Genomic DNA, 15394 nt, shown 5'->3' with positions numbered 1-15394 from the left:
ATTCAGTAGTTTTAAAGATGCATACAAAAATCAGATACTGTTATACATGTATTGGGCGACTTGAATTACTAGAAAGCTTTAATCTTTCACAACTCTGTGTCTTTTTTCTTATGTTAAACTTCCTGTGTCTAAATGTATGTCTGTGAAGTAGAAGTTGGGGATTCATTTAATTGACACAACACTTAAGAAAACAGCTTTATTAAATTCAAAAAGTTACATTTAAAAAAAAAAAAAAAATTACACTTTCTTCAAGTTAAAAGTTTTCCAGAATCGTCGCCCTCCTGTGAAGAGACGTCAAGAGAAATTGAACAAAGTGACACCGTAGCTCGTAATTACAGATTTCCAATGTTAAGTGCTCACCTTTCGTCACAACCGTGTCAAAATCTCGAACTCTATGAAGTTTGATGTAGCGAGCAGTGGGGTGGATGGCCAGCATGTATGGGACGGGTCGACGAGCAGGTGAGGTTTTAGGTGCTGCAGTGGGCTTGATGGTGGGACTCTGCAGCGCTATAGCTTCAGAAAGATGAGAAATTCCTCAAACCCAATACGACTACGAGTGACAACTGATCCCAGACAAGTGAACGAACTCCTCTACCTGCTGTGGGCCGTGTCGTGTGGGTCATGCTGCCGACACCAACCTTGTCAGACTCGAACCTTAACACTGAGAAGAGGCGATGAAGACCAGCCAGAGAATATGTACACTGCATGATCACCCTGCAAGAAAGAAACACGATGAATTTCCCCTTTTCTTGTGCTAACTAGCATTTAAAAATGTTTCATTTGAACACTATTGTGATACATACCCTTCAGTAGCATCATCAGACACTGCCGTATTCCTACCGAGGTACGGCCTGCTATAGAAAATCTCATTTTGATAGGTCACATTTTCTTTGTTGAGCTAAAAAAAAAAAAAAAAAAGCAAACAATGCAAATATTGATCAAAAGGACATTTAGATTAGGCATCTGTTCGTTTTAATGGCATCGCTAGTTTGAAATGTGCAGCAGCAGTCGACCTTGATGGTGGCGCCACAGCTGTAGAGTGGAAAAGAGAACAGAGCCCTGGTGCCGTCCGTCTCCTTGGGTTCACAGTTTTTGTCGGCCAGGTTGAATTTTGCAGGAACTCCTCCACTTGGGATGGCCAGAGAGAAGTCAGCCACCACAGTCATCATCCCATCATTTGAACACACTAGAGAACGAGGAATTAAGGAATTTTAACAACACAGAGAACCCGCCAGCTCTCAAAGTAAGCAACAGCAGGCCCTTACTAATGAGTTCAGTAGTAGAGAACAGACAAGTCTTGATAGTCGAGCTCTGGACCGCTGATAACTCATGACGCCGCATAAGGATCTTGAAGGAGCCGAAGAAGCTTTTCAACGTAACGTTCTATTAAAAAAAAATAAAAAAAATAAATAAATAAAAGCAGCTTCGTCATTCATCTCCCATGTTCAAATCAACTGAAGGACACAAGTCGATGCTTCCAATAATTCTCACCTGGTACTTGTAGCCACGAGTGAAGAGCGGCACCTCGAGCAGCAGACGCTGGCTATCGTTGCTCATGATGTAGCCGCGCTGGACCGCCAGCGCTGGCGTCAGCAGGTCTGAGCCGATACTGATCTCCAAGGGGTAGTCAAAAGGCCGGTGGTCCAGTTTGAAGCTGATGCCAGACTCCAAACAGACGGCATCAATAACTGGTAGCGCTGTCAAACGCAAAACGGGACGCTCACCACTAATGCAAACAGTGATGAAGCTCTACGAACTAGATTGAATGGACTTACGAATGTCTGTGAATGCCACGATACGTGCCAGTTGGTAAAAAGACTTGTTCTCAGGCAAAACCGTCAACGTGAAGTTCATGTCGAGCCTATACTGAAGAACTGCATCTTTAGAGAACTAGAAGAAAAAAAACAATGTCTGTAGTCGGCTGACCGTCGCAAGACTTTAAAGGCTCCTTTGAAAAGATCTCTTACCTTCTGCACGACAACCGGGTCGTCAAAGGAAACCTTCAGAGTGTAGCCGAGAGTCTCGTTGGGGTGAAGAACTTTAGTGATCGTGTGGTTGATTGAGTTTGTAAAAGTAACCGCAAATTCTTGCCCATTCAAATAAACAGCAGCCAAGTGTACGTCTTGAGGGACGTCTCCGAGGTAGACCGTGAATGTGCGTTCGTCGAGAACCGTTTGGTTCTCAGTGAAAATGGGGCGCGGCAGCAGAGGCGTGGACAGAGTCCTTTGAAATCGTAGTCTGGTTTCCAAGTGATCCTCATCCGTTAGGATTTGCTCCAAGTAGAGATGAAATACATAAAACTCATAGAGATCGCCCTTCACAAAGCTCTGAAACAGAATACGCAGAACAGATAAAACACTAAACATTCTGATGCGCCTGGTAGTCTGTTATCGTCTTATTTTTAAACCATGAACGCATCTGATGATTACATCTATCCACTCATAAGTTATCCTGACCTTCCTGTATCCTCCTTCAGCTTTATAGGGGAAGCTTATCTGGACTGCTTTGTCGTTGTTCTCCACAATAAAGCCTCTCTCCTCAGCAACTGGCTGCGCCACAAGTTCACCATTGAGGCCAATGTTGAGCGTCGTGCCGTGAAGACTCGGGTACGGCGCCGTAGGAGTTTCCCACATCATGTAGCCGTCATAGTCATAGGATCCTTCATCTGTGGACGTCACACTTGGATTATAGCTTTACTCTCCTATCGAGGGGAGAAGGAGCACAAACGGTTGTAATACTGACGCATGGAGCAAGCGGCCACCAGGTCGACCATGACGACAACCCAGCTTTGTCTGGAGAACAGAGTTGCATGGACGGCCTCTACTGGAACACCATCCACCTGGAGAGAGACTCAAATATCAATACCGGCTTTGAACTCGATGCCGCAAGACAGATTTATGCGTCAGTGTTCACCTCCGTGCTGAAAAGGTCTAGTTGTCCGTATGGCGTGCGAAACACCAGCCTTCCATTGGTCAACAGAAACTCGTAGCCCTGCTTGCGCGCTTCAGAGAGGTTCATGGGCGGCAACTGCGCCTCGTTTTGAAACATCACCTGCCAGTCCGAGGTGGTGGAGGCATGTGCCTGAGGGGGGATTTAAAAATCTTAAAAAAAACAAAGAAAAGGTGGCACCTGACTGCACCGAATGGGGAAATCCATTCAGCATGTTAAACTTACAGTTTTGAGAGACGTCCAGTCTTCCGCTGTTGTCCGAGGGGAACAGGTGATTTCACTCCTTAGAGAGACCTAACAACAAACCGTAATTAGTAAACATCTGAAACTTTTTCATTGGTTTAAAAAAAAGTAAACAAGCTTACCTCCATGTAGTTTTCCTCGCAGGTAATTTCTCTGGGAGACCAGGGCAGAGAGAGCAAACAGGTCCTGTTCAGAGGATAGTAGTCCTTCTTTCCGTCGCGTGTTACAATCACGTTGAAGTTAAACGTGAAGACCTCATCATCCTAAAAGATCAAGAGTAAACCATTACGTAGTTTTTAAGCAGTAAACGTAAAATAAATGTTTTACATGCTATATCTGTACGCACCTTGTTGTCAGTGTGACAGCTGAAGTAAGAGGCTCGGAGCTCCAAGCGGCTTTGGAGAGGGAGGAGACGGACGCTGTAGCCGCACTGAGCTGCATACCGCTTGGTGATGGCGTACACACCCGTCCCATCTGGAAGACAAATATTACATGAGGAAAGAAGCCTAATATTATGTCTTAATCTGGTCTCGTTAAAGCATAGTAAACCCATCTAATAGCTCAGTGATTAATTTGTTAAAAAAACACTGTTTGAGACTTCAAACAATGATTTAATTACTTGAATACTGGATTGAAGGTGCACCATTCATGCGATACGAATTCTGAAAATACCAATTTCCCCTCACGGCACGTGTTGCCCCGTTTCAGACGATAGCGGACTTACCAGCAGCCTCAAAGTGAATGTCCTTCCCAGTGAAGGAGAGATCAACGGCTATCATGAAGTAACGATCACGACACTCCACATGAAGAGCTCCTTTGGGCACAAACAAGGGAAGGTCAAAATATGGAAACTATAAGTTATTCAATGAGCCAAATATATCAGTTACCTTTGGGAATGCCAGAACATTGTGCAGTTGACCACACAGAGAGGAGGAAGGAAACTCTGCAAGACAAAAGCATGCGTCTGCTGCTTGCAAAAACACAGTTACATAGACTGTTGGCTGCCACAAAATGATATAGACTTACCCAAGGCAGAACCAAAAGGCCATAGCCACTGATATGTTGGCAGTGTCTAAAACTAGCTACTAGCAAACTACACCTGCCAACCAACACACGCTAAACTGAACCACTTGCTTTGAGGGCCAAAGTGTCTTGCATCCATTTTATAAGTTTCCTCCCCCACGAGGCTGGAAAGCCAAAACTCAACTGATTGGCAGTGAGCCTGATCGCTAATGAGACACACATGTGGTTGTAACACCAGAAGGCCTCTGATTGGTGAATAAACCGACTTATAAAAGCTGGCGGAGGAGACGCCATGCAGCCACATAGTGCCATTTTGGATAGGATAAGCGAGTGGATCACTTTAGCTCGTCTTGGTTAGCAGCGAGGCTAGCTATCGATCATGACATGAAGCGCTCCTGCATGAAGAAAGTGTCAAAGTTGTTTACAATCATTGTTGGCTGGTGACATTAAAAATCTTCCCATTTGGGAATACAATCAATTGTGCAGTTGTTCACACACACAGGAGCAATGCTTAATTGTCAAGACAAAAGCATGTATTATAATGTAAACCAGCAGCTTGTAAATGACCCTTGGAAGCCATTTTTTTCAAGGCTGTTAAATCCTGCATCGCTTTATGAGGTACAGCAGGTGTAGGCTCTAGTGTAGTGCTCACTCTTAAGCTACATTGACTCTCCAACGCCATTTATTGAGTTAATACTTAAGACTGACCTGACAATGTTTACTGACCTAAAATAGCCAAATTTAAACGGGTCAGAACAGACAAATGAGCTTTAAAAGCAAATGTAGCTCAAGAGTGAGCGCACCTGCTGTCCCTAAAGCTTTGCAGGACTTAACAGCCTCAAAGTGAGGCTCGTTCCCAGTAAAAGGAGAGAACAGCTATCATGTAGTAACAATCACAACACTCCTTATGAAGAACTCTTCTACAAACTGTCAAAATGTTTCATAGTTTTGGCTTAAGACCAGTTTACCACTGGGACTATAATCACATTTTTGCAGCTGCACCTGCTTTTATAAGTCTGTTTGGTCACCAACCAATCAGAGGCCTGCAGGTGACCCACAGGTGTATGTCTTTATCAATCAAGCTCATATCCAATCAGTGGATTGTCTTATTTTCTTCACAGGCAAAAAAAGCATGCGTCACAAATGACATTAACGATGTGCACTGCAGAAGTCTTACTAAGCTGCATGTTTATAACAGGGCGCTTAAACCACAAAGCCAAAACGTTACTGTAGATGTAATTCTGTGCCATCAAACAGGTCTATTTTATGAAATGAGTAAGTTTTCTGTCTGCTTTACCTTCTTTAACACATTATCTGTGGACCTGGTATACAAGAAAAAGCTTTTATAAAGCAGCAATAGTTTATTTTAGTAGGTCCTTGATGTAGGCAAGGAGAAACTATCTTTTCCTATGTCTTATCTTGTCAGGATAAACAGAGAAAACACATTAAATAACTCACAACAAAGACCCAATAAAACCGTTAAATAAAACAGTGTTCATTTATTTAATTCACAGGTTGTGTATGAAGAAAGCAATGAGCCGAGCGTCAGTAGCAGCAGGACAGAGACGAGCGTCCATGTGGTCCACACTGAAACTCCAGATAAGAGACAAGAGGTTAAACGTTGAGTTTTTTACACCAACTTTAATGACAATAAATTATATGAGTCTCAGCATTCAAGTTTCAATACAAAGTACATTTGTGTAGAACATTAAGCACAGTTTCAACGATTTCATTACAGTTTTAATAAAAGTTTCAATACCTAGATTTAGTTTCTGCTGTCCCTCCAAATTCACTCTCCATTTTCTTTGCCCTGTTTAGAGAACAAAACACACATTTGCATATTTAGTTGCTGGTTCACTAAAGTCACAGTTTTACAGACACACACACACACACACACACCTGTGTTTGCAGCTTCCCTACGCGTGCGTTTGACTGGTCGAGTGAAAAGGTCCAGAGAGGCGTTCAAAGGGTGCTGGATGGAGAGAGTACTGCTCTGGTTCGCTGGGTAGCGACACCGAATCGTCAGCCTAAAAACAGACAAGACCCACATCAGCGACATCATTTGAAGGCACGCCGGGTTTAGCATGTTCGTTTCTCACCTGTATGGAGAGTCTCTGTGTATGAGAGGATCATCCAGAGGCAGGACATCTTGAGGGTAACTGATCTGGTTTTCATAAACGAGGACATCTCCCTCAGTCTGAGGAGATGCGAGGAGATCAGAAAAACACGCCAGAGAGCATGTTCAATATGTGGATTTATATTAATTTTTTTTAAAAAAAAGGTAGCTCACAGTTACAGTCGTCCCGCAGGAGTCCAGGCTGAAGTTGAACAGGGCTCTGGCACTGTCCGTCTCCAGGGGGACACAGCTGGGGTCCAACAGGGTGGTCCGGTTGGGGTTAGTGGGCGGGATGGTGTGGGTGGTGTCCACTACTGCCACCATCCTCCCTTCTGGCAAACACACTGTAATAGAAACACTGCGAGTGTGTAGTTCATTCAAAACTAAAAGAGTGTATGCTTCAGTTTGCGCTGGTGGTTTGTACCCAGTAGTTCTGCAACAGCAAAGGTGCATTCGTGGACGAGCGTGTCCTTCACTGTCAGAGACTCTGCGTCCACAACAGAGACTTCCACCCCAGCGACCAGACCCCGCAACGTCAGATCCTGCACGGGGAAAGAAAAAGGAGCAAGTGGGATTTTTTTTTTTACAGCAGCAATGTGATGGCGTGACAGCAGGATGCTTGTGAAGTGAATTGCACTGTAATCAAGATTATTATTATATTTTTTGTATCCATGATGTACTAAAATCCTCTTTGCATTAGAATGCTTTCAATAAAAGAGTGTGTGCATTTGAAATCCATAATTAAAGTTAAAAACACAAGTATCTTTGTTCCTTTAAAAGTCCTTTCGAAGATAACGCAAACATAAAGCAACAACTGAATCCCCCCCCCCGACAGACCGTGTAAACGTTACGTCACCGTATAGTTCATGCCAGCGCTGTAGAGGGGGATCTCCACGGTCAGGTAGTCCACCTCGGCCTCCACCAGGAACCCGCCCAGCTCCACCAGGTCCCAGTCCAGTTTGCGAGCGCCGAGGAAGAGCTCCCACTGCAGCTCACTGTGGGCCCCGTGGTGCAGCAGCACCAGCAGGCTGCTCTCCGTGCACTTCCCCTGCAGCTTGGGGGAATCTGGAGCTGCGCCGGCGTGGACGGGGGAATCAACAGGGTATCGTTCAAGCTGCGCCAGACGGTGTGAAATCAGTGGTGACGAATTTAAGCGCTCACCTGCGTATTTAACGCTCGGCTCCAATGTGGCTTGATGGTGAAACACCTCTCCGCTGGGGGAGATGTTGAGAATAAAGGTGAAAGCGAGGCTGTACGTCTTATGGCCACCACCTATGTACTGGGATTAGACAGCAGGATGTTTCATATAGTTTTGAACTTCCACACATAATAGCACAGGGTCAGTGTTGGTTAATCTCACCTGTGGGATTATTTTCGGGTGCGACAACAGGAAACTAAGTTGGTAGGAGTGACTCCCGTTGAAGGAGGAGAACCTGGACACCGTGAGGTCGCCTGCGTCACTGCGGGTCCAGGTCAAAAGGTCACCGAGACCGTCTACGGTCACCTTCTGGAGGGAAACGTCAGGTGCAAAGAGGCCTAAAGTGACGGAGAACAATCCCTCAGGTGACAATGTGTCTGTGGAGGGAGCGAGAGATGAAGAGGTATTCAACACATTTGAACTAAATCTATTCATCCCAAACAAGCTCGTGTTTGTTTTCAGTTTGAAAGATGATCCCCAGAGAGGACATTGTTAAGAAAAGAAAGTACAGATAAATAGAAAAAGTAAAGAGGTCTGTAAAACTAACATAAAATAAAATAGAAGAGCATATAGAGACCAAAATCGCAAGGAAAAGTGACAAAAGTGGGACTTATTTGTAATGAATTGAATGTTTTGGAGAAATCTCAATCTGAATATTCGTTTATAATATCACAATATTAAAAATGTGTCTGACGTCATGATATAAAAATCACATTTAAAGTAATGACAATGACTTCCAGTACAAAGGATGCTGGTATTTTATCAGACAACACTCTTCAAACACGGAAAATAAAACTTTAAAAATATCAATTGTTTTGTCATATCTAATGATATTTTTGCTTGAAAATCATTAAATTTACAATTTTGTTACATTATTATATGGCACAGTAACAAAAAGGGAAAAGTGCAGCTTCGCTATCCAATCATTGTATTTCAATACATTTAGCCATCTTGCCTAAAAGGATACTGAATTATCACCAACCGATGCACAATCTGTGTTTTCTATAGTTTTTTTATCAACTAAATATGCACAAAGACGTGAACGTGGCCTCACCGTTGGTGAGGACCGGGGTTCGTGGGACGAGAGGAGTCTTCAGGAGCCTGAAGGAGCGATGCTGTGTGAGAGGCCAGCGCTCGTCCTCCCACTGACTCATGAAGAACAGATCCGCCGACATGGACTGGCTGTACTGTCCCCTCAGGACCCCACTCTGGAAGAATCCATCAAACGAAACTTTATTCATACCGCAGCCCTCGAACAAATCAAACGCGTTTCAAAGCTTCGCGAGCGATTGGCGACACCAAAGACAAATAAAGTAAAATAACAATAAAAGAACAATTAACATTACAATGTTGAGAACAAAATATAGTAAAATATTATAATACAAACTGGAAAACCTCAAGGATTCTAAGAGATAAAGCCTGACTGAAAATTTTTAGTTGACGTTATATTTCTACAAGCCCAAAAATTTGCAAAGATTTGAGAACTGTCATAAAAAAAATACACAAATCTTATTGTAAAAAAAAAAAAAAAAAATCACATTTTTCTTTCTCATCCTTCAAATCCTCTCATTGTCCCTCACATTTCCCCAGATCAGATCACACCTCACCTGAATGCGTCCCCCGTCGGCTCCCGCAGGAATCCTGACCTCCACTCTTCCGTCCCGCAGGCCGATCTTGTATCCCCTCTTTTTATTTTCCGCCTCACTCGGAGTTTGTCCGTTCACGCCGATGCTCACGCCTCTGTCCCTGAAGCGACCTTGGACTAACGCCGACAGGACATACGGGACCGTCCACAGCAGGTCCGACCCATCTGCTTTCGCCTCGTCTATCGGGGTGAGACGGGTGGGACCGAGGAGACGTGTCACTCTGGTGTTTTACAGTTGTTAAATAATGCAACTCTGATCCTGCAAATACTAACTCAGAGCACAGGAAATGGTGGCGTCAACAGCCAGGAAGTTGCTCTGGAGTCGGTACAGAAGGGTCGCTCTGACGATCTCCAAATCCACCCCGCTCTCCTGGGAAACACACACACACACACACACACACACAAGGCATCCAGAAAAATATAAAACCAAGCACTGACACTAAAAAGGGAAGGATTTAATATTAAATACGCCGACCAAATCCCCCGTGAAGAATCTCGTCTCTTGCTACACATCCCATTTCCCCACCGCGAGACTCATAAAGCATTATCTTATCTTACTTTGGCAAAGAATGAGAAAGGGGAGGAGTAGGGACAGCGGAGGGCGAGGCGGGAGCCGCGCAGCGAGACGTGGTAGCCCAGAGCAGCGGCCGCCATCGGGGACAAGACCTTCGCTTCCTCCGGCGGCGGATCGTCTCTGTGGAACGTCACGGCCACGTCGGCCTCACCAGCGCCCTGCTCAGTGAGGAAGAAGAGGTGTCCGGTCAACATGTCTGTGAAGCCAGAGAGGCAGACATCTAAGAACATGTACATGTTTATGTATATGTTTATCTGTCGAGGTAATGACTCTGAGAGTGAGAGCATCTTGGTTTATATCAGTGTCATCTGTGGAGACATTGGTACAGCTATCGATAAAGCATTGACAGGTCTATGTATTTTAATTGTGCGTTCATGTATTTTACTCTATTTTATGTCTTGTGTATGATCTGGACCTTACATCTGTAATAAAGTTTTTATTTGATTTGAATATATGCACACGGGAAGCAACAAATAGTTGCTTCCCGTTCGATTGATGCCATTTATGATTTACTAACCTTCTGCCGGAGAGGCAGCTGAATGGACACCTAAAAAAAAAAAAGACAAAAAAACATCAGATTTGAGTCTATAATTTTTCCTTCAGCCAACTTAAACTTGTAATGTGAGGACAGGTATGTTAACTGGATTGAACAAACTAAAATGTCACCCTAAGGTTACTATAAAAATGACCTTTCCTGAAACTATACTATTAGGTTGTAAAGGAGCAGTATTTTAACTAAAATCTTTAAATTGACTCAATTTTAGGTTGGAGTAATGCAAACCATTGATTTCAAAACAAGCAAATTATGACATACATCTGACTTAAAGCAATCGTGTTAATCTAACTTGAAAAAAAAAAGAATTAATGTGTGTGTTACCAATTGAAGCATTTCAATTAAGTTGGTCCGACTATTCTGTTTTTACAGTGTAGAGAGGAAAAAACAGGGCTTGATATACCCCTCAGCCCGAGCTCATGTTCACAGGAGCTGTGTATGTACACACACACACACACACACATACAATACAAATATTTTCCTTGGATGTGATGCCATAACACACCTCCATATAGTTTTCCTCACAGACGATCTCTCTGGCGCTCCATCGTTCCCGGAGGGGGCAGTGGAGCTGGAGGGGAAACGCCGCCTGCAGGCTCACGACCCACAGGCGCAGGAGATAGTCCGAGCCGCCCTGCAGAGGGGCGACACACACAGTGAGGAAGGCAATCCTCTGACGCATCGGAAGCACAAATAAAGCGGAGACAACTCTACCTCGCTGCGGACGTGACAGGCCAGGAAGGAGGCACGGAGCAGCAGGTCTCCAGCGTGGTCGACGGAGACGGCGTAGCCGCAGAGTGCGGCCTCCCGATTGGACAAGGAGTGGAGGCCGTGCTGGTCTGGTGAAAACAGTAAAAAAAAAAAAAAAGGTCATCAACATGTCCTTCTTGGATCTACGGCCGACTTCTCTGGGTCACATTTTGCCCAGGAGGAGGAAGAAACACACCTTCAAAGTGAAAACGGATCTTCCGGCCCAGGAAGCTGGACTTGATAGAAAGCCAGAAGTGACGCTCGAGACATTTGGCCTGAAACATTCCTGAAAATGTGAAGAATTTAGTAAATGAATTTAACATTTAGGACATTCTTTGGAATTGTATCATCATGATTATGTGAAAATATATGAAAGTGATATGCAAATTCAAATGATTTATTAAAATCAAAAAGAGTTTGCAGTGGGACAGAATTAATTGCTTTGCTGTTGGAAGAAAAACGTGTTTACTCTTGATTAACCATAATATTAAGTACTGTTTAACTATAATATTAACTATTAGAAGGCCAGTGACTTTCCATTGAAGTCTCTCTCATGGCAGCATCTGCACACCAACGCAGTATCTCCTGATAAGTCATGAGACAGCAAGTGTCAATAATGTCTCTGTTAGTCTAAACACATGGGCGCCTGTCTTTCTATAATCAGATGACATGGGAAGAGCTCATAATATGGCCATAAGGACTTCATGTGAGCCTTTGTGTATTGATAAACATATGTATTTAAGATGACAGTGTTGGGCTGGCTGAGAGAGCAGTCTCGGAGATGCAATTTGCCTCTGACTCTGCTCCTTCTTTGAAGAATAAATGTACTTGTTTGAATGATTTTACACAAAAGGTGTCAAGTTGATTTTTCTAACACGTGCACATCCATTTGATTACCTTATGTGTACATTTTTGAACAATTTGCTCCATTATAAAGTCATATTTGATATTTTAAAATTATTATTACTGTGGTAAAACTGTAGAAACCCGGATTTTCTACATCTTAGTCCACACTGGCTTGCAGACCTCCATATCTTGTGTATCCTTTCAGACAGGAGCTCTCCAGCAGTGATACAATAAATAAAAATATATATATTTCCCCAGACATATACAACTCAGATAATATATTACCTTCGAAGGAAACCCATTTAATGACATATACTTCACGGCTGAAGTAATAACCAGTTATTTTCCCTGTCGGCTACATGCCGTGACATCACCTGAGCTGCTCACCTGTCGGCTCTGGCTCGGCGCTACAGAAAGCGAGCAGCAGCAGCAGCAGCGCGCTGAAAAGAGTTACGTCACATAAACACCTCGCGAGTCTTTGCACGAGGCAGCAATTAAACAATTATCTCGTTTTTACTTCAGGGACTCACCCACACAGCATATGGAGACGTGTCGTCATCGTTTAGGACTCGACGCAGGCTGAGCCGTCTGTCAGGTGTGTGTTTACCTTTTGGAGGAGTCGCCATTTTGACCGACTCGCGTGTTAAACAAGAAGCTGATGAGCTTCTTTGGGCTTCATCTTTACGAGCACAGCTTGTCGTTTACGTCAGCGGTAATTAGCGGGAAACTCTTGCAGATATTTCATGAGGCGTTTCGTGTTGAATGAAGTGAGGGTTTGATGTTAAAATGCAAGTCCAACAGCGACACCCAGTGGACACACCGTGCCACTGCTGGGGATGCACCTGTTGGCAGGTAGTCCAAATTATGAATTTATTGTTAGGTTTAGGCTACTTTTTCATGTAAGTCCACAAACTATACGTTCATGTTTTCATTTTAACTGTAAAATGTGTTGAATGTGTTTATCTTGGTTTGGAGTAATGTTATTTTCAATGACAGGAAATACAAGGTTTCTGATTTATATTTTTTTTACTAAACCCAACAAAAAATAATTAAAAAATAATAATATACGCCTAAAATAGGCCTATTTGACATTATACAAACAATAATATAAAAGTAGATTAAATTAAAAGGCAGTATGAAGGGAAAATTAAACATGCTTTAACCTTGAAGTGGTGGATTGTCACTCAAGCAGGCTATACATTCATTAGGCCTTTATTGTAATTTTACCATTGTATGCAGCTTCATTCTTCTACTTGACTACATCTCACAGGTAAATATTGAACTATTACTTCCCTACAAAAGTTATACTATTACTAATAATCCTCATTGATCCAGAAGAGCAGATAAGATGTATGCTCCGTATGTCGACTCTTCAGAGCATCTCAGTTTTTCTGTTTCACAAACACTCAAACAAATTGGCTGGACAAGCACTGATAACAATTACTCAGTTGTTTTCTGGATGTGAGTCATTTCATCAGTGAAAATCGTATGAATGTTGCACAAATCACAAGACAAACGGAGTTTAGAAAGAAGCAAAGAAGAGTCTCGGTCTCACTCTGTCATCGTTTGTTCTTTCACTTTTAATTTGTATGAAAGTGTGTATCGCAAGGTCGTCGATGTGATGTAATTCACCTTCGCAGGGAATCGTGCCCGTTGAAATGTTTGACTCACCAGCCCAGAATAAAATACTCAAATTCATAAATGTGTGCAAACCAGCAGAAGGAAGTGCTCCTTGTGACTCCTATAGATGTTTAATTAACCCTGACAAACTGTTGTCACGTTGGCACTAATTCCTTCATCATGTCGCCGCAGGTGTGGAGGCGGTTGGAGGCTCATCATGTGTGAGCTCATCACACGGTTGAAGCGCTCTCCTTTTGTCCGGCCCAGCTGGACGCCTGCGGTCACGACATCCTCGCTCCTCCGGAAATGTTACTTCAAGTCAAGTGATGTCAAAATTAAAAACGGCAGAGTAATCAGTGACAGCCCCGCGGCGAAAGAAAAGGTCACGATGCATTTAGACGGTGTGGTCATCGGCAGTTGATGCTCTTTTTTTTTTTGACTTGGCTGGCTGCATCTTTAGGGGAAAAGAAGCATATTGCATAATGTGAGACCCTCTTTTTTTAAGTAAGTGAACGCGTGTGAACATTAAAAATACAGTTTTTACATCTGTTTGTTCGCAGTTTGACATTTGGATGTGTTTATCCTCCTCTGCGTGAGCAGCTTCATTAACATTTGAGTCACATTGTGTCATTAACAACACTGCACAGCAGGAGAGGCCTCACGTCGCGTTCAGGCCTTCCACGCAGCCGGCGTAGCTAATCATCTCTGACGGAAAGTCACTCGTCTTAAAGTTTGAAATGCAAATGTAAAGTTAGCGAGTGACGAACGCCAGATCCTGGAAGGTTTCGCCGGAGGCGTCACCGGAGGCGTTTGGTTCACGCCGTCGTGGCTACCGATGACCTTTCTCCTGTCCAATGACACGTCCGTTCAACACGCACCTCCTCGTTCCCTCGCTGCTCTTCTCCTCCACCAATCGCGTCCTGTTGTTGGCCTGAGGAAGAGGAGGATTTGAAGACGAAGAGGCTCATTTATCAGCTCGACGCGTCCTCCTCGAGCAGCGTTCAGCTCTCCGGCCGCCCCGCTCTCCGTTTGGACTTTTTGCCGGCGTTGGAAAGGAGAACATACGAGTTCCCTCCGTTTGAGGCGGAGATGCTCGGCTCTCGGGTGCAGGTGCTTCTCGTGGCCTGGCTTTCCTCGGCGCTGCTGCAGGTCGGCGCCGCCCCGCGGAGAGACATGCTGACGCCGAGAGCGGACCTCGCAAACGACAAGGTGAGCGCGCTTCGATATTGCGACTGTGCCAGGAGGTGAGATACGGCGTGAAGTGTCCCTTTAGTTCCCTTTTCTGTCCTCCTTTTAGGATCTCGCTTACTTGCTCTTGCTGAAGTTCGTGTCCGAGCTGGCGGCGGCGAGAGGAGCAGAGATGCTCCCCGAGCTGGAGGGGGAGGGAGACGGGGAGGAGGCGATGATGCGGCGACATCTCCCCGTCAGCCAGAGGGAGCGGAAGGCGGGCTGTCGTAACTTCTTCTGGAAAACCTTCACCTCGTGTTAATACACATAGAAGAGTAGAAATGTACTTTTTAAGGATGCTTTTGTCCACGTGTGCTTACTTTGTTGTAACTGGATTTTGAAGCCAAGATGTCAAACATACAGGTGTTTTGTAACAGTAAAATAATGTATGTTTTGAGTGACAGGGAAGTACAGTGTCTAAAATAAATGTTTCTTATTTAAAAGGGTATGTTTAAATGTTTGTCTTAAAGGGATGTTCTAGTGATTTTGTATTGTTTTCCGCAAAGTTTGTAGACTTACAAGAGACATTAACAAGAATCATTAGACGCTAGAAGACTTAAAGTTAAAGACACTGGATCCTACATTTCCCACAATGCAACTCAATTAAATATTTTTGTCAGACTCTCCTGGTAATCTGAAGACATTAATAG

At 43.9% G+C, this 15394-nt stretch overlaps 2 protein-coding genes across 2 annotated transcripts; one reads left to right on the top strand and one right to left on the bottom strand.

Moving 5' to 3' along the window:
- Window positions 1-237: 237 nt before the first annotated feature.
- Window positions 238-12641, bottom strand: zpax4 (zona pellucida protein AX 4). Its single transcript, XM_068588315.1, has 33 exons — window positions 12428-12641; window positions 12285-12337; window positions 11248-11337; window positions 11016-11140; window positions 10807-10935; window positions 10266-10295; window positions 9733-9906; window positions 9448-9544; window positions 9137-9354; window positions 8584-8737; window positions 7692-7906; window positions 7493-7610; window positions 7188-7402; window positions 6716-6873; window positions 6512-6581; window positions 6315-6412; window positions 6136-6242; window positions 3917-4006; window positions 3539-3666; window positions 3315-3455; window positions 3175-3243; window positions 2914-3081; window positions 2743-2839; window positions 2457-2665; window positions 1968-2327; window positions 1776-1890; window positions 1492-1697; window positions 1266-1383; window positions 1014-1186; window positions 804-898; window positions 596-714; window positions 361-507; window positions 238-281 (listed from the first exon to the last, which is right to left on the bottom strand). Exons 1-33 carry the CDS (start codon window positions 12454-12456, stop codon window positions 238-240), a joined length of 4359 nt encoding a protein of 1452 aa, XP_068444416.1. The 5' UTR covers window positions 12457-12641.
- A 1898-nt stretch (window positions 12642-14539) lies between these two features.
- On the top strand, window positions 14540-15180 carry sst5 (somatostatin 5). The gene is made up of 2 exons (XM_068587853.1): window positions 14540-14726; window positions 14815-15180. The coding sequence occupies exons 1-2, from the start codon at window positions 14607-14609 to the stop codon at window positions 15004-15006; spliced, it is 312 nt and encodes a 103-aa protein (XP_068443954.1). The 5' UTR covers window positions 14540-14606; the 3' UTR covers window positions 15007-15180.
- The last annotated feature ends 214 nt before the right edge of the window (window positions 15181-15394 follow it).

Source organism: Clinocottus analis, unplaced genomic scaffold, assembly GCF_023055335.1.
Source record: "Clinocottus analis isolate CAN_PGR_092001 unplaced genomic scaffold, fCliAna1.0.p SCAF_21, whole genome shotgun sequence".
Lineage (NCBI taxonomy): Eukaryota > Metazoa > Chordata > Actinopteri > Perciformes > Cottidae > Clinocottus > Clinocottus analis.
This window is presented reverse-complemented; position numbering and strand designations above follow the sequence as displayed.